Source organism: Symsagittifera roscoffensis, chromosome 8, assembly GCF_963678635.1.
Source record: "Symsagittifera roscoffensis chromosome 8, txSymRosc1.1, whole genome shotgun sequence".
NCBI classification, from domain to species: Eukaryota; Metazoa; Xenacoelomorpha; order Acoela; family Convolutidae; genus Symsagittifera; species Symsagittifera roscoffensis.
This window is the reverse complement of record NC_087069.1, coordinates 30,685,707-30,697,751: the sequence shown is the minus strand read 5'-3', so window position 1 is coordinate 30,697,751 and position 12,045 is coordinate 30,685,707. Positions and strand designations below refer to the sequence as shown.

Sequence of the window (12,045 nt, the reverse complement as noted above, 5' to 3'; positions counted from 1 at the left end):
ACAACGACTAACAAACATACTCACCACGTGACATTTCAATACACATTTTGTGCTTTCTTTCTCTCACCACGTGATTTTTACCGAACATTTCGTACTATCAGTTCATGTTTGTCAATAACCAGTTTAAGTTCGATAACTTATAACTCAACCTCGTCTACTCAACTCTTCACGTTAGCACTAAATTGTCAAGCATTTGGAGCAAAAAATCTGTCGAAATGCTAACTCTAATTCATGCAGAGGTTTATTTCCAACTCACCTGCTGAGCTCTAGAGTTGTTGCGACGACAGCCATTAAAAGCAGGGCTCAATTCAGCAGAATCAATCAATCAATCTGAAATGTAACATTCGCCCGACATTACACAGTGACGGAGCGCAGAAAACTTTGACGTCAGTAGTAGTTTTACAAACCAAACAACTCATTTGAATAATGAAAAAACTAAATTACAAAAGGGGCCCTTCCGTTTAGTTACGGTAAGTTCATAAGCTGGATAGGGCCATACCAGCGATATAAAAATGCATATATATCAGCAATGAAGTCATATATCAGCATTAAATGCATCGTCGTAATGTTAATTTATCTTAGCCGGCCTTCCTCTACAATAGCGCTTATGGAGTTGTCGATAAATTGAACTTTGCGTAGCGATCTGCACCCCCTTATACAAAGTATAGAGCTCCTCAGGATCGCGAAGCTTATTTTAGTTCTTATGTAGTTTATAGATTCTGGATAGCTTTCTTGTCTTTTTTCACTTAGTTTTTCGGCTAATCGCTGCATCGTCCGCGTGGCTGTTGGAGCAGCGCCACCGGTGCATCCAAAAATTAGCGGGCAGAAGCTACTCTGCTCTACGTTTAAAATTCTTTGCTGATATTTGGAGTTCTTCAGCGTTTCGTGGTATTTGTATGCAACCTTATGCAGTTTTCGCTATGTTTTGGCATGGGGGTTGAAAACTTTTACATCAAAGAAAGCACGGCTGAATCGTGAACCCCAGTGTCCGTTTGTCTTTATGTCAAGTCGTGCCTCATCTTCAGTTGTAGTTGAATTGTTGACAAATCTTGCGCCTTGCAACGGCTGAAGTTTCGGCTCAATCTCGACGTCATGGCAAACCTCGTTCACGAGGTTGCCGAATGTGTCTCTGATTTCATTGTGTCTTATGTGTGTGTAACCGCCCTTTGCACAGTGTAGCGCTTGTGTCAAGTTGAAATTAGCACCACAGGCACATGTGAGTGGGGGTTTGGTCGGTTCCTATCCGTATCTTAAGTAAATACCATCTCTGAACTCTGATTTATTCAGGTTGAAGTTGTATCTGCTCAGTGGTAGAACATTGAGCCAGTCAGAGGCTCTCTTTTGAGAGGCCAGGTCGATTGCGTTTTTATCTGTTTCATTTATGGAGTTAATGAGGTTTTTTTTTTCGATTTGTTCTATCAGTTTTCAATTTTCTGATTTTCGTACATTTTTTTCTTGCTGTGTTACTGCTGTAATAGGATCTTGAGATTCCAGTACTAATGATGTTTCCTTAGACCATTCTAGGTAGCTTCCATGATCGGATGGCAGCTTGATGTTAAATCCGCCAATTTTAAGTGGTAAAGAAAAATATCTCACGGAACTGGGGGTTTAAAGTGTCTTTACCGACTAGGTTAGGTAATAATTGTTTTTTGATAATATTTTCACACATTTCTAAGTTTTCCATAGTGTTAGGCGTTGTCCTGGCAAGAAATGAAAGCTTTTCTTGAACTCCTTTAGTATAGCAGGCATAAAGGTTTTGAGGGGAGGTTTTAGCGATTTTCGTTAGTTTTTTCAAATTTTTGATTTGCTCATTCTGTTGAAATTCGAGGAATTTTTTACATTCAGATTCTGTTCCTATAACTGATCCAAGCACTCGGGCTTCCGCTTTTATAGTGATTCCTGTATTTGCGAAGATTTTCTGAGCTTCACCATTTCTGGGTTACATCGTCTACTGATAAAAGTTTTATGAGGGGTACTATGGCTAGACCGTACATGGCCATTGCTAGTGGATCCCCCTGGGTTGTCCCTTGTTGAGAGTAGATTCTCTTTTTTCGTTAACGAATAGTTTAGATGGATTGGAGTAGGAGCTCCTAATCGCTGTACTAAGGGAAGGGCAGGTATTTTCGATGTTTTTTAATGCCAGCTTCGGTTCAGCGAGTTGAAAGCGTTTTCGGCATCTATCAGTAAAACAACATCGGCGGAAGTTTTGCTGTATTGATTTCTTAGCGTGTGGATCGCACATTCAATGCCACATTTTTGTCCTAGGCAGAGATGGTAGTTCGAACCGAGCGAAATGAGTTCGTGTTTTAGGCATTTAATTATTGTTCGCCCTATTATCCTACGCATAACTTCTCCTATGCCTATGGGTCTTACCCCTGGATTCTTTTCAAAGGGTATTATGCGTTATATGGTTCCATTAGTTCTAGATTTAGTTCTTCGGTGGCCAATTTTTTGGCAATTTTAGCAACTGTTTTTGAAATTTTAACTGATTGTTGCCCGAAGTGTGTTAAAATACGTCTCCATTCATTTGCATCGAGGCCAGATGGTCCATGCAATCCGTGCGTTCTCATGGCTGCCTTCTTGACATGTTGACGATTTAACTGATCAAATATCGATGGATGGAAAGAAATTGTTTCGTTTGAGACTGGTGTAATATAGTTCTCATCAATTTGTTTAGATGGTGGGTGTTTCTATATTTCTCCAGTTTCCATTAGTTTGTTGAACTGTTGTGCTTCAGTTTCAGTTTTTCTTCTACTTCCTTTCAACAAGCGCATTTGCAGCGCCTTTCCTTCGTTATATAGTCCATCCAAGTCTCCGTCTTGTCATTGCTTAAGTCGTCTTGCTATTGTTTTGGATAAATATCCATCAATTTCGGACTTTGTTTTGCAGAGTAATAAGTGTCGAAAAATCATTGCTGCGTGCATTGCGAAGGTGTTTTCGTTGTTTTCTATTAGGCTGTTCAAAGTTCTATTGAGAGTTTCAATGAAGTTATAACCAACTTTATTTTTTGACAAGATCAAAAAGACCGGTTTCCAGTGGACCAGTTTGGTGTATCTTTTCCTGGTGGTTTCTATGAGTTCTGGAAAGGGGTTTGACCATGGGTCTTGTATTGTTCTAGGTTCTATAGTGGAAGTGGGGCGAGGGTTGTGAGTGTGGGGCAGTGGAAGGGCGAGGGTGCATTTGCGGGAGCGTGGTTGTAGCTAGGGTTGGGGGATTGCATTCATGCTTGTCGTTAGCTGAATGAAATTGGGAGGTGCAGCGATGACAACTGAAATCGTCATAGTGATCACTGCTGCGGGCTAGGCCGCTGCATTTTACATGCATGTAGCCTGGATATGTGAAGCACCAAACACCTCCGCCTCGCAGGCTGTTTTTACAATAAGGCAGTGTGTTTGAGTAGCCATTTTAGGAAGGACGGCGGTGTCAAGTTAGCGAGAGAATTTATAGATTAAATTTGCAAGAACATTTGTAAAGAAATCATTACCGTAGAACGAAAAATGGACGCAATCACGGCAGAACATTTGAAGGGTTAGATTTAGGTTGAGGTTAGGTGAAACAATAAGTGTATGGGGGTGTACAAATCTATTTATCAAATTAAACAGCACACGATTAAGAATATAAATTTTGCGGTTTACTTCGGAATTATTACAGTGTTGAATTGTTTTGGGGATGATCAGTGTCTTGGGCTGACACTTGTTAGTGACGAGGTTAATCAAATTTTTCCACTGCTGTTCTTATTCTTGTGGATGCCCGTTTTCATTGTATCCAGCAACTATTGTTACTGTATTTAGGCGCTTTGGTCTGTATTGTAAAACTGTTTCAAACAGTTCATGAAGCGTTGCGCCGCGGTAGGAGTGAATTGTTCTTTTTACTACAGCTGTTTTGATATATTTGGTCCTTGAAGTCCCGATAATCAGTTTCTCTGAGAACTCAGGGATGCGTCTTGCCTGGAATTGCGGCATCAACCTGAAACACAGACACCTGGGGCGAGAAATGAAGCTCTTTGGGGTGATTTATGAATACTTTCACTTAAAATTGCTGAATTGCTGTTTAAAATTGCTGAAGCAAAGGCGAGGAAAAAAAAGAAAAAAAAAGAAAGGAGTGGTACAACCTGACGTCGATTTGGAGGTCGATTCACCAGCTCACTCCTTCTTGCGTCTAGTTACGCCAAGGAAACTTCACTCGCCTACGGCTGGGACGGCGAGATTTGGTAATATAACCAGAAGAGGAAAGCCCAGCGCGCATATGATATGAAAACACACAAGCGGTAAATTTGACCAAAGAAAGACTATTTAATAATTTTATCACAACAATTAGGCTAAATACTACGTCAGTAGTAGTAGTAGTAGTAGTAGTAGTAGTGGTAGTAAGAGTAGTAGTAGTAGTAGTAGTAGTAGTAGTAGTAGTAGTAGTAGGGTAGGCTTTAGGATTTCTCCAAGGGTTTTGAACCCTCGTTTATAAATTGGTATTTTTCCCGGTGGGCTGCAGTTTCCAGACCAGCAAAGAATTCTAAAATAGTTGTATAGCGTATTAGAACGTACATAAAAATTTTCCTTTGACTTTTTCAGTCTTGTTGCATAAACAGCAATCTCACCACGTGTTGCTTTAACCCTCCTCGTTTAAACAGTCTTGAACTAGACAGTTGTTTTTTTGGTCTCTTAAGCGCTCAGTACTAAGTTACTATTTTTAGACCATCAGACAAACTGATTTCGATCAGCTTTCACATTTAGCCTTTTTGATGTGATAAACTTATTAAATAGGACTAGCGTGTAACGCACTTTCGGTGCTTCGAACTTTCAACAACTCAAAAAACTATTCTTTGAGTGTACTCTGACAGCACCCAATTGCAGGTTCACAGGTTAACTTCTGATTTGTAGGCCTCCCAGGCCTCTGTCGACCAGCTCTTTCTTGGACATCCATTTCGTCATTCCATAAAGGATGCGTCATATATTTCAGACGCCCATGGTTTGTCTAGTCTTGACTTGAAAACGTGTACCCTCTCGCTTGATATTAGTTTCGGGTAACAAAATCCAATCGTTGATGGCTGCAACTGTAAGGAATTTTTGTCTAGCTGTATTTCTGGTCTTCTTGGTCACAATCTTGAAAGGGTTTCTTCTTTTGTCTCTTTCATTGATTGTATTAAATCCTTCAGTCGCTGCTGTATCGTATAGACTGTTCAGAATTTTGAAGACTTCAATCAATCTACCGCGTTTGCGTCTTTACTCGAGTATTGGTAGTTTCAAAGTCTGAAGTCGTTTCGAGTAGCTGAAATTACGTATGCCTGGAATAAGTTTCGTTGCGCGTCGCTGAACATTTTCAATCATAACTTTTTCTTTTTTCAGGTATGGATTCCATGCCTGATTTGCATACTCCAGATGTGCTCTTACTAAGGCTTTGTACAGGGTCGTTAGAATTTCAGAGGTCAGGTTCACGAAACTTTTCCTGATTATCGCGACTATACTGTTTGCCGCTTTCGTCTTTTTGGCGATGTGCTCATGGTATTGTAATCTTGAATCAACGATAACTTACAGATCTTTCTCTGATTCAGTGGTTTTTCGCCATTTAGGGTATAGTTCCGTTCAGATTGTTTCGTTCTTGTCGTTAGAGTGAGTGTATGACATTTAGTCAGAATGAACTTCATTAAACTGATTTTAGCCCATTTGAAAATTTCATTCAGGTCAAACTGTAGTTTTCCCTCTTGAGTCTCGTCAGTAGTTGATCTGAATATTTTGGCGTCATCTGCGTACAGAAGCATAGTGGATGTAATGCCACCCCTCATCAAATTGATGTATAGCAAAAAAAGTATTGTTCCCAGGACAGATTCTTGTGGGACTCCGCTGACAACTGGTGGTCACTCCGAATAGCTTTAGTTTACCACTACCCGTTGCCCCCTATCCGTTAAAAATGCTGTGATCCACTTTAAAGTTTTCCCTTTGATCACATTTTTGGATACTGTGTTCAATAGTCTTTTGTGGGGAACGCTATCAAAAGCTTTTGGGAAGTCGATAAACACTATGTCTACCTCATAACTCTTGTCCAGTTCTGCAGTCCAGTCGTCGAGTGCTTTTAATAACTGGAGAGTCGTTGATCGACCTGGTAAGAAACCATTTTGTTTTTCTGATAAGATGTTGTTTTGTCTCAAAAAGTCAAACAGGTGTCTTCTTATTACTTTTTCCATTAATTTGCAACAGATTGATGTGAGGCTAACAGGTCTGTAATTGTTTTGGTCACTTTTTGCGTCTTTTTAGGAATCGCTGTTATATTTGCGCCTTTCCAATCTTTGGGTATTTCTCCCTTATCCCAGGAGTTTTGCCTTAAAGAACACAGTAATTCAGCTAATTCACATCGGCATTCGTTCAAAATCTTTGGGTAAATATTGTCAGCTCCCACCGATTTGGTGGTGTCTAACTCTGCAAATTCATGTAGTATTTCTTCTTTAGAGAGATATAGATCATCTGATATTTGGTGCTCTTGGAGATCCATTAAATCCAAGCTGCCAGGTGTTTCTATGGCAAAAATTCAATTGAAGAAATCAGACAGGGCAGTCGCTTTCTCTTTTTTGGTCTTTACTCAATTATCATTGCTAATTTTGAGTGCAGGTATCGTCTCAGTGGATTTAATGTTTTTGTTTACATAATTCCAAAACTTTTTAGGTCGCTGTTTTATGCTTTTTGATATATCTTCTTCATGTATTCGAACACAATTCCTTGTCAATTTCCTGACTTTGTTTCGAGACTTCGAGTATTTTTCATAATTTTTTGTTTTTCATTTCTCCTGACATCTCTAAATTTTTTGTTTTTCACGAACTGCATCTCTCACTTCGGGTCTCATTGGCTTTTTGTTATGATTTGTACGAATTAAATTTTTAGGGATGAACTTCTTAACAGCACAATCAAGAGTGCTTTTAATTTTTTCCCAGTTTTGCTCTAGTGTTTGCGATTTTTCATACATTATGTTGGTGTTTAACTCTGATCGGAGTTCCACGTACTTCCCTTTGTTGTAATTCAGTCTCTCTTTACATCGCTTTGTTGTCCCGAGATCAAATTTTGCTTGGATTAGAGTGTGATCACCCTTACCCAGCAGGGAGATGTATTCTATGCTAGTTGGTTCCAGGGTTTTGTCGGCTAGCATGAGATCTAGTAGCGATGGTTCGTTGTTTTTGGTCACACGCGTTGGTCTATCAAAGTGTTGATCGAGATAAGAATCTTTTACCGCTTCAAAAATTTGCTGTTCCTTGCTGTTCTTGTCATGATTCGTCCTGATATATTGCCAATCTACATCTCTGTGATTTATGTCTCCTAGTACAATGTATCCAGAACGGTTGGATCTAAAGCTTCTAAAGAAGTAGTTTAGGTTGTAGTTGTTGTCGGGGGTAGATGATGGGCTCCGATAGGTTGAAGCTATCACAACTTCTCTCTTTGTTAGCAGTAGATTGTATACTTGCAGTTCCTCAAATCCAGATTCATTGTTGGTTTCCTTGTAATCGATGTCTTTTTGAATATAAAACAACATGCCTCTCCCCTTTTCGTTCGGATTTATCTTTTTTTGTTTTAAATTGAGCAGTCAATTTTGTGCCAAATTGGGTTCCACAGCATTACAGAATTCTTGGGTTTCGCTTCATATAGGGCAATGAAGTGTGGTAACATATTTGCTTGTTGTAGTAGTACTTGTAGTTCAATGATTTTATCAGGAGTTAATGTTTCTACATTCCCGAACCAGAGCTCAAAATGCTCTCTGTTTCCGGCGTTGTTCTTTGCAATTTTTCTATCTCTCTTTTTTTAACTCTGTTGATTTTGTTCCCTCTGACAATGTGCATGAAGTTCCCGGGTTCCTCTGCTGTTAAGTTTTTTGCCCGTTGCACTAGAAAACGGACACTTTCTCTCTCTTTCATGCTCCTATCAGGAGTGACTCTTAGTTGTCTGAATTCGTCTTCGGCAAACTTCAGTTTTGTCAAGTTTTTTATCATGAATTCCGCATCCCCCGGTGAGTCTAGAGTGATTATCAGTGCGAGGGGCCTCGCTCTGTTCTCTTGATCCGGGGTTTTGCCTAGTAGAGTACAGTTTTTAACTTTAGTTGGTTCAATTTCTATGCTAGAGCATAGTTGCTGGATTATTGACATGTCTTCATCATAACGTTCTTTTGAGTCGCTTGACTGGCTTTCCGAGGCTTTGTGTATAATGAGATTTTTTTCCCTTCTTAAGTCGTCGTCTTCTTCCCGTTTTTGTTCTGCTCCAGCTTCCAAATCTATGTCTTCAATGGTTTGGTGACCTGAGGCTCTGCTTTCCAGGCATTATCTTTCACTGTGCTTGATCCCATTGTTGGCTGTGAGTTGGCTTCCGTTCCATTCATGAAGTAGTAGAAGTCCTCCATTAGACTCTTCACGGAATTAACCGTCTTATCCAGGTCGTTCCTCAATTTAGTTATCTCCGGATTCATTTTTGGAGCGGTTGCACCCTTAATTAGGCTTTTTACTTCGGGTGTATATGTGTCTCAACACCATATGCCCTTGTTTTAGACATGAAATCGTAAACTTCCGATGGCATTTTTATCCATTTTGCACATAAATGTTTCGCGCAATTATCGCGTTCCATTACATGATCCTTTGGATCTCCGAATTCTTTTTTACAACCAACACAAATCCAGGCATCATCGGCCTGTGATTTGTTTACATTTCTCCTGGTACGGTTACTCATTTTAACAGACTTCACCTGGACCGCTCCAAAACAACTAAGTTCCAGGTAGCTACTAGAGTAAAATCTATAAAAAAGATAATCTAACCTTACTTTTTGTTGTTCATCTTCTTATTCTAATTTTGAGGCCTGCTTCTCTTGGTCTTTCTTTCGCTTCTCTTCTTTGTTTTCTTCTTATTCTTCTTTTGAGGCCTGCTTCTCTTGGTTTTTCTTTCGCTTCTCTTCTTTGATTATCTTTTTTTGAGCGGTGGACGATATTTCTTGACGAGTGATTCAAGGTTTGTGAACCGCTGAAGAATCGTTTCCAAAAACTTTATTTCCAAGTTCGTTGAGGGATGTGTTTTCCTGAGGTCTGATTGGTACCACCACTCTTTCAGTTTGCGACTTGAAATTAGTTTCTTTCCTGCTGGTATTACTAGAGTATTCAATGTTCTCAATTCTGCAAAAATATGTTTCGCGTTTTCTCTTTGGCAATAAATAATCGCCTTAATTCGCCAGGTATGTTTACTGAGCGTATTGATCAGATTCGGGACTTTTTCTGCTTTCTGAGCGTTCAGTCTGTGTTTGTCAATTGTGTTGTTTAACACGTTGTGCCAAAGGATGATGTCTCTTGCTTTACGTAGTTTTCCATTTTCTAAGAGAGAGCCAAGGTTCAAAACTTTGTGGATAGAGTTGGGGTTGAGACTCAATCCTTTCGGTGCAAAGCTGATGCGCGATAACAATCTCTTCAAATCGTTAGGGGCTACTTCGGTTGCTGCTTTCAGGGAGCTGGCTCCGATTATAACAACCATTAACAGTCAACACTCTTCACCCACGAAGATATAGGCGTGAGACTTGTTATTAATGTGTTCGATTCGGTCCTCTAGCTCAATTTATCTGAAATTAACGGTATGTGAAGTTGAAATGGACAAATCTATCTAATAAGTTTATCACAATTACAGGGTTCGTAGTTACAAAATTTCCAAAGTTTTTCATTCAAGTTTTTTAGTAGTAGTAGTAGTAGTAGTAGTAGTAGTAGTAGTAGTAGTAGTAGTAGCAGTAGTAGTAGGATGGCTTCTGTGTTTCCACATGGGGTCCTGGCCCCTTCACGTATTGCTGCGGCAGTTGATCGCCGCACAATCGCACCCAATTTTCACATGCATATCGTTGTATTCAATTTTTGAAAGCAGCAAAATATTATTTATCTGTATATACATAGGAAGCGGTAAATTTGCAATTGAGCAATTGTTTCTTTGAATGCCAATGTTCCAGGAAAAATCCATTTGATGACTCTTTTTTGAATAGTCTCAAGTTCATTTGTGACATACTTGCTTGATCCATAGCATCACAGGGGTAGACACTAACATTGTTGGCAAAGTAGAGATCTGACTCTTTCTGAGAGAGCAGTCTGGATGAGTGCGGTGATGGTTCTATTGAATTTTTCTTGCCACCCGTCGCTATTGTCGTTGTTTCATGTGTAGCGACGGCAGCAGTACCTGTAGTGCTGCTATCGCTACCTGTATTGTCGGCGTATACCGTTACACCTTTTCTTATTGCTCGCATCACTTTGCCGCTCACCATCAGGATTGGACGACTCACTTGTAACACAATAATAATCATAATAATGAAAGAATTAATTCTCCTGAGTAAATTAAGGCAAAAAAAAAAATGCAGTGCACTTCAAGCACCATGAACAAGAGTTCAGTTGATCAAAAGTTGACACAGTTCTCTTTAAAAGAAATTCCTTGACTCTTCTCTGGGAAGACTCGAGAGGAACGAAGATGCCTACAGCAAGACGGATCAACTTGTTGACGGATTCCTCAACGCGATGAAAGAACTTCTCGGTCTTTTTTCATGAATCATCATCTGATGACGCGATTCAGTCTCAATGCCTTCTGTCGTTTTGATCTGACATGAGTGTTCCAAAAATTTACAACGACTAACAAACATACTCATCACGTGACATTTCACTACACATTTTGTGCTTTCTTTCTCTCACCATGTGATTTTTTACCGAATATTTTGTACTTTCAGTTCATGTTTGTCAAATACCAGTTTAAGTTCGATAACTTATAATTCAACCTCGTCTACTCAACTCTTCACGTTAGCACTAAATTGTCAAGCATTTGGAGCAAAAAATCTGTCGAAATGCTAATTCTAATTCATGCAGAGGTTTATTTCCAACTCACCTGCTGAGCTCTAGACTTGTGGCGGCGATAGCCATTAAAAGCAGGGCTCAATTCAGCAGAATCAATCAATAAATCTGAAATGTAAGGTTCGTCCGACATTACACAGTGGCGGAGCGCAGAAAAATTTGACGTCAGTAGAAGTAGTAGTAGGGTAGGCTTTACGATTTCTCCATGGGTTTTGAACCCTCGTTTATAAGTTCGTAATTTTTCCCGGCGGGTTGAAGTTTCCACACCAGCAAAGATTTCTCTACACACACAAGTTGTTTTCTGCAAAATTTCTGTTGAAGAATTTCCAATACGTATTTGTTAGAGATATTTTCAGGCTGTCATAATCTTGGTTTTCGAAGTCCACAATTTGGCTAAAATAGTTGTATAGCGTATTAGAACGTAAATAAAAATTTTTCCTTTGACTTTTTCAGTCTTGTTGCATGAACAGCAATCTCACCACGTGTTGCTTTAACACTACTCGTTTTAACAGTCTTGACCTAGCCAGTTGTTTTTTTGGTCTCTTAAGCGCTCAGTACTATGTTACTGTTTTTAGGCCATCAGACAAACTACTTTCGATCAGCTTTCACATTTAGCCTTATTGATGTGATAAACTTAATAAATAGGACTAGCGTGTAACTCATCTTCGGTGCCTCGAACTTTCAACAACTCAAAAAACTATTCTTTGAGTGTACTCTGACAGCACCCAATTACAGGTTCAAAGGTTAACTTCTGATTTGTAGGCCTCCCAGGCCTCTGTCGACCAGCTCTCTCTTGTACGTCCATTTCGTCATGGCTGCAACTGTAAGGAATTTTTGTCTAGCTGTAGTTCTGGTCTTCTTGGTCACAATCTTGAAAGGGTTTCTTCTTTTATCTCTTTCATTGATTGTATTAAATCCTTCAGTCGCTGCTGTATTTTATAGACCGTTCAGAATTTTGAAGACATCAATCATTCTCCCGCGTTTGCGTCTATACTCGAAAATTGGTAGTTTCAAAATCTGAAGTCGTTTCGAGTAGCTGTATCTGCGTATACCTGGAATAAGTTTGTTGCGCGTCGCTGAATATTTTTAATCGTAGTTTTGTCTTTTTTAAGATATGGATTCCATGCCTGATTTGCATATTCCAGATGTGTTCCTACTAAGGCTTTGTACAGATTCGTTAGAATTTCAGAGGTCAGGTTCACGAAACTTTTCCTGTTTATC

General features: G+C 39.5%; 2 protein-coding genes across 2 annotated transcripts in view; one reads left to right on the top strand and one right to left on the bottom strand.

Moving 5' to 3' along the window:
- LOC134853548 (tumor protein p63-regulated gene 1-like protein) overlaps nucleotides 1-12,045 on the bottom strand; it is a 454,277-nt gene that overhangs the window by 40,713 nt on the left and 401,519 nt on the right. The window contains exon 2 of the mRNA XM_063869548.1: nucleotides 257-332. Coding sequence (XP_063725618.1) covers nucleotides 257-291 — 35 coding nt within the window. The 5' untranslated portion in view covers nucleotides 292-332. The remainder of the gene's footprint in view (nucleotides 1-256; nucleotides 333-12,045) is intronic.
- The window catches only part of LOC134853265 (tumor protein p63-regulated gene 1-like protein), a 429,513-nt gene continuing 422,208 nt past the window's right edge, over nucleotides 4,741-12,045 (top strand). Inside the window, exon 1 of the mRNA XM_063869240.1 lies at nucleotides 4,741-4,760. The gene's annotated coding sequence lies outside the window, so the exon portion shown is untranslated. The remainder of the gene's footprint in view (nucleotides 4,761-12,045) is intronic.